This window comes from Rhinolophus hipposideros (genome assembly GCF_964194185.1).
Source record: "Rhinolophus hipposideros genome assembly, chromosome: 15".
Classification (NCBI taxonomy): Eukaryota; Metazoa; Chordata; class Mammalia; order Chiroptera; family Rhinolophidae; genus Rhinolophus; species Rhinolophus hipposideros.
The window spans coordinates 62,029,070-62,035,069 of record NC_138061.1 but is presented as its reverse complement, the minus strand read 5'-3'; the positions used below and the strand labels follow the sequence as shown (position 1 = coordinate 62,035,069).

General features: G+C 34.1%; 1 protein-coding gene across 2 annotated transcripts in view; it reads right to left on the bottom strand.

Moving 5' to 3' along the window:
• Positions 1-1,113: 1,113 nt before the first annotated feature.
• The window catches only part of BMPR1A (bone morphogenetic protein receptor type 1A), a 138,144-nt gene continuing 133,257 nt past the window's right edge, over positions 1,114-6,000 (bottom strand). For both annotated transcript variants that reach the window (XM_081074672.1, XM_081074671.1), the window contains 2 exons: positions 5,012-5,142; positions 1,114-4,925 (listed from right to left, as the gene is read on the bottom strand). In XM_081074672.1, the coding sequence (XP_080930798.1) occupies positions 4,800-4,925; positions 5,012-5,142 (257 nt within the window). In that variant the 3' untranslated portion in view covers positions 1,114-4,799. The remainder of the gene's footprint in view (positions 4,926-5,011; positions 5,143-6,000) is intronic.

Sequence of the window (6,000 nt, the reverse complement as noted above, 5' to 3'; positions counted from 1 at the left end):
GGGAGACATCAACTAGTCCTACATCTTTTATGTCAATGTAACATGTTCACCTGTCTGAGAAAAGGGATCAGTAGGCACTCAAACTGAATGAATCTACAGATAACTGAGAACAGCTGACAGGTAGGTAAGACCGAGTGCAGGAAGGAAAACAGTACAGCTGCAGAGCAGAAGGAAGTTACTTTGACTTCCCTAAAGCTTAAGCTTTTAAGAAAGCGTATGATGCAGCAGGAACATTACCCTCTCTGAGTAAAAGAAGCCTTACAAGAGACCAGGCACCATAGTAGCAGAGAGAGAAAAAAACTTGTAAGAAATTACCTGCCCACATTGTGAGATGAGCACTCTCTTACATTGTGAGTGGTAGTGTAAATGAAAAGTCCTCTGGGCAGCAACATGACAGTATTTCTTTAAAATCTTAGGTTTTTCTTCCCCCCATCTTAAATAAATGATCTTTTAAAAGTTTATATCCACTAGGCCCATTTTTAGAAAGGTAATCTAGGAAAATATACAAAGATTTATATATGATGTTCAATGCATTGGTTATATTTTCCAAAACAATGGAAATTAATCCAAGTATTCAATAGGGAATTAAAAAATAAATTATTCTATCAATTTGATGGAATAAAATTAAATTAAAAAACGTTTTCAATGGATATTTAATGACATACTAAGATCTTAATATTGTAAAAATATAGGCAGCAGAAAAAGATTGAAAAAGAAACATTCAAATGTAAATAGTGGTAACATCTGGCAAGAGAATTTTGAATGATTTTATTTGTTTTATTCTTTCCTGTTTTCCAAAACGTCTGCAGTAAGTACATATTTTTAGAACTAGAAAAAAATGTTTTTGTTTTGTTTTTTGTTTGTTTCCTTTTTATGAAGAAAAACAACCTTTACTATAATAGGTCTATGAGTTCTCTATCTATACAAAGGAAAGAGTGTATGGCTGCATGGTCACTTGTCTGCCCCATGCTCTGTACTGGGTTTCTGGTAGCTGAAATGCACATCTCAGGGGTATGTGTATGTACAGTAAGTCATTTGTCGTAAAATCTCACCAGGCACGTGTGACTTCTGACACGCTGTACAGTCCAAGTAGAGTATCACAAAACACATTACTAAAGTATACTAAAATAAGGTTATTTACTTAAAAATGATACATTAGATGTAATCTATATATAGAACAAAGCAAATTAATGGTAAACTTAATAAGGCACCTTTTAAACCAGATGCTGTACAAAATACATTTAGTGTGTTACATACCAAAGATGAATCTATACTTTTGGTGTTTTACAATTGCATAATAAAACTGCTTGTTTTTTAACCCTTCTTTCACTGTCTATGTACAATTTCCCTAATTAAACTATAATGGTATTTTCATGTTATACAATATATACTACATTTTAGTTTTTAAATGGGCATGGACAACAGTCACTAAAAGGGCTTAAATAATTCCACTGAAAGCATAGTACAGACAGAGCACAAGCTAAAATTACAATATATTTAATCCTTTGCAAAAGCAGTATTCACATACTTTTCTTATGGGATGATCATTACATGTGGCTTCATTTGATGCTGCCCTAGATTTAATTTGGTTTTTACGAACATGTCAGCTGTCTGCAATTCTCGCTGTGACATTGGTAACAGCACTGAAGCAAGAAGATGAAGTGCTACACTACTTTTTAACATCTGACCCAAGCAAATAATAAATATTAACACTCTTATACAGTACAAGAGCTGCAACAATCCTTTTAAAAAAATGAATTAGTACTTCTGGTGTTGAAATTATTTTAGATATTACTGTAGAAACATTGCAAAACAACATGTATGAAAAGAATGTAAGTTATTTAATTTATAAAAATCTTCCCTGGAATAAATTATTCAGTATCAAATTTGATCTAGGGCCAACTTAGAGATGCATGATTCTTTAAAAATTGTATTGCATTTTTGTTTTGAACAGAAGCAAAAAATCTGGAAAAAAGAAGGTACTATTTTTTTAAGTGGATAATAAATCTGGCACATTTTAGGAAAACAATTTTCAAAAACTATAGGTCAGTTTCTAAGTTTAGAAATACTTCTGGACACTGAAAAGGCAACATGTGTTGGTTGAAACAGCTTTTGTGAAAATATTTCTAGAGAAATTAGATTCAAATTTTATGCTTCAGAAACTTGTTCAGTAAGAAAGCACGGGGAAAGCTTAGAATACATTGAAGCCAATCCTAACATGCTTGTAATTCTAGAAATATTTACCAGAATAAAGAGAATTCGTAAGAAGAATTTTCTTTGAGGGTTAACTTTTGTTATATTCAGGTAGCTTTGGTTTTCTGTTTGTTCTTATGTTTTAATTATTTAAAGGGATAACAGAAGCCGCATGTTTTTAAAATGCTAAACTGTGAGACCAAATCATGGCTTGTAGGGTTTTACAAATTATTAACTATGGTACTATATGCTACTTCCTTCCTCTTTAAATATTCCTTTTTCTCTTTAAATATTTCACTTACTGGATGAACTTAGAAATTTAAGAGTAGAAGTAAGAAGGAGAGGAGAAAGTAAGTTTCACGCAACTTTTTTAGATGTTAGGATTTCAAATATGGCATCATTTGCTTTTGAAATAACATGTTATATTAGAAAATACTTTTATTTAACAAGTCTCTACCATTAATTCTTGATATTACAAAATCATTACAGTGGTCTTGTACTTACTTATACACTATCTGTAATGTTTTGCTTCCACATATTAACATTTCTGAAAACAGAGTTTGCCTTTCCTTAGATATTTTCATTGTTATTAAGATGACAAATGATTTTAGATTTATAGTTTATCAAATAAAAAAATAAATCAAGGTTTACCTTTGACTAAGTAGATCAGAGCTCATAAGTATTCTTAAATCACATGGCAATTTAGATAAAAATATCTCTAAATCTCAGTATAGAGATAATGAAAACATTCTGAAAGCGCAAGTTATTGGGTACTGTCAATATATAAATTTACTTATCTTGAACATTTCAAACTGGAATTAACGTTAGATGAAAGTGATTAAACTTAGTTAAAACTAAGTTAAAGCAAGTTTTGTGAAATTTGGTGTACAAATATATCATTTTCATCCTTACGTGCCAATCAAATTTTTGGTAATAAAGGGACACGCCTGATTCCTCCCCTTTAAAGTATTTTGATCATGTGATAAATCACATTTATGTTATATTTGAAGAAAATTGTCTCACTTTATGCACCCATGATTTGTTTGTTCAGAATATTAATATTTAAAAAGCATTACAGAAGTATAAAGTTTAAATAAATCAGAATTATTCCTTGGGATAACAAGGCATGCATAAAATAAGTAGCATTTTCCTGAATAACAGCTATATGGTACAGACATAGGTACTTATAGATACTGGACTTTTGTGCCTGACTCTTCATTGTCTTCACAAGTTATGGAACAGAAATCACAAAATAAAAAATCTCAAATGATTTAAATGTCTGAAACACGTGTTGATAAATTTATATCAGCTTTGAAATAGAAATTTCTAATTAGAGGATCCATTCCTAAAGGACAATTGAGATGATAATATATTAATGAAAGTCTATGCCTGAAGTTAACAAGTCCTAGGTTTGATATCCTACTTTGAAAGCATTAGTTCTAAAAATTCATATGTAGTTTTACTTTATAGTATTTTCTTCTGACGATCTTTTTTTCCTCTTAAGGATGGGATGTGAGGTACATGTGAGCTGGTTTCTACAGTATGAATGTATGTACATATATAAAATATTGTTGTCAGAGGAGCAAGTGTTTTGCAAATAAAGCATATTACACACAAAATATAAATAACTTCCCTTTTAAAAGTTACTGAGAATAAAGAATACAGAACATGGTTATAGGCACTTAACATTGCTATCGAATGCAGTAATTAGTAATTCACTTCAATAAGAAGTGGTTTCTTTACAAGGTTCATGGCATTGGAAGTTCCAACTTTGGACAGAATTCTTTTCGTGACAAAATAATAATAATTACCAAAAAAAAAAAAATGGTGGTGGGAGGAAAATAGTCCAAATTTACGGGCACTTTCAACTTCTTTTGGCTTTTATATCAACTTTTATATTAAAAATAAAGTTGGTGGAGAAGCTAGCTCACCTGCAAGGTAAATGGCTTTTATGTGATTGGCAAATCTTGGTCAGACCATGCATTTTTAAAGCACAGAACCAACAGCCACTAATATCCTTCTGTGCATTCATAAATGATTTTCTTCTAATTCAAACGGCAGCAGAGGAATCCTGGTTTGCCTGTGCGCACACACCATGACCAAAGAATGATAAACTCTCATCACTAAGCATTATCCCAAACAGATCACAATCCATAGGCTGTTTACAAAGGTAGAATACAAACAGATTAAAAATTTTCAGGTAGAAGGCAAGTGAATATTTCTCCATCTCTGCTGAATTCGTTTATCTTCTTAAGGCTTTCACAGAAAGCACCACTTTATGAACAGGTAATTCAGTACCCAGAGTTTGACTGGAGGCTTATTGATCAGGATTAAAGTCTTGATGCAGTTCATAAAACCCAATAAAAAAAAAAGGCATCAAAAACCACATTTAAAATAAAGCTGTCCATATACAAAGAATGAAGTGTTTAGAAGTTCCCAGCTTATGTTCTACAGAGTACTGAAAGGTTTAATATTAGCAGCCTGTGAAGGTGTAGTGAGGAAAGAGTCTGAGAACCAAGTTATCCTTATTCTACTCTAATTCCACCCATTCCCTGGGTGAAAACAGTTCTTGCAGTCTAGAGTTTCTCCTCATGATTGCTTAACTGTCAAATCTTTACATCTTGGGATTCAACCATCTTGGCAAGTGTCTTCTTGATTCTCAGCGCTGTAAGTCTGGAGGCTGGATTGTGGGCCCAGCATTCTGACATTAGCTTCAAAACTGCTCGTAGACACTGAAAAGTAAAGGGAATGTCGTGAGCGGGTAAATACCCTGGGCAACACTCCCCAAACACACCTCAGAGGCCTGCGTCCCACTTACTTCATCACTGTTCCATCGATTAGACACAACTGGCCGCAAGCGTTTGACACACACAACCTCACGCATGTCTTCATAGGATGGATCACTGGGCACCATGTTGTAGTACGGCAACTGGTACTCTTCTACTATCCCTGTGAGGGGCAAGGAAACACCGTGGGCGCAGGAATGGCGGCAGTACGCCATTCAGCTTCCCGAGCTAAGGAGCTAACGTTGATTCCCACATAGAGAAGGAAAAATTACAGAACGGATGATTCCCTTGTAATAATGTTCTCGTTTTCATGTCTAATTATTTCCCCTACGTCCATCAGGATCCCCATTACAGCTGTGGACATACCAACATCCTTAAAAAACCCAAAAAACAAGGTGAAACACTCACTCACACTAAAATTTAACCTAATTATTTATGTGTACACAATTGTTCCTACTAATGGATGTATTTTTTTTTTTTTAATTTTGCTTTCTTCTGTAGTAGAAAGACAACATGATATGTAGAAAAGAGGTAACACAGTAAGCCTGAGCCTGCTATCCTTAAAAAGGCCTGCTTGCAAGGCTGGCCCTTGGCTGGTGTCTGGGAACTTGTCTGATCCGATAGTTCCCTACACTGACATAAAACTTTCCCTAAATGATAACATTGGCTAACTGTGCCTAGAATATTTGTGCAAACAATATGGTTTATGCTGAACACCAGCTTTCTTTCTGAGAGTTTGGAATTTTGGTACACTCTATGTAGAGGGGGCCCATGTGGCCAGCCTCCCATAAAATCTTTGGGAACTGTCTCTAATAACTTCCCTGGATGACAATGTTTCACACATTGTCACAACGGGCTGGAGGAATTAAGTGCATCCTGTGTGACTCTACTTGGAGAGGACTTTGGAAACTTGTGTCCAATTTCCTCTGAACTTTGCCCCACATACGTTTTCCCTTTGCTGACTTTGCTTTGTATCCTTTCACTGTAACAAATTTTAGCTGCGAGAACAACTGCTGAGTCC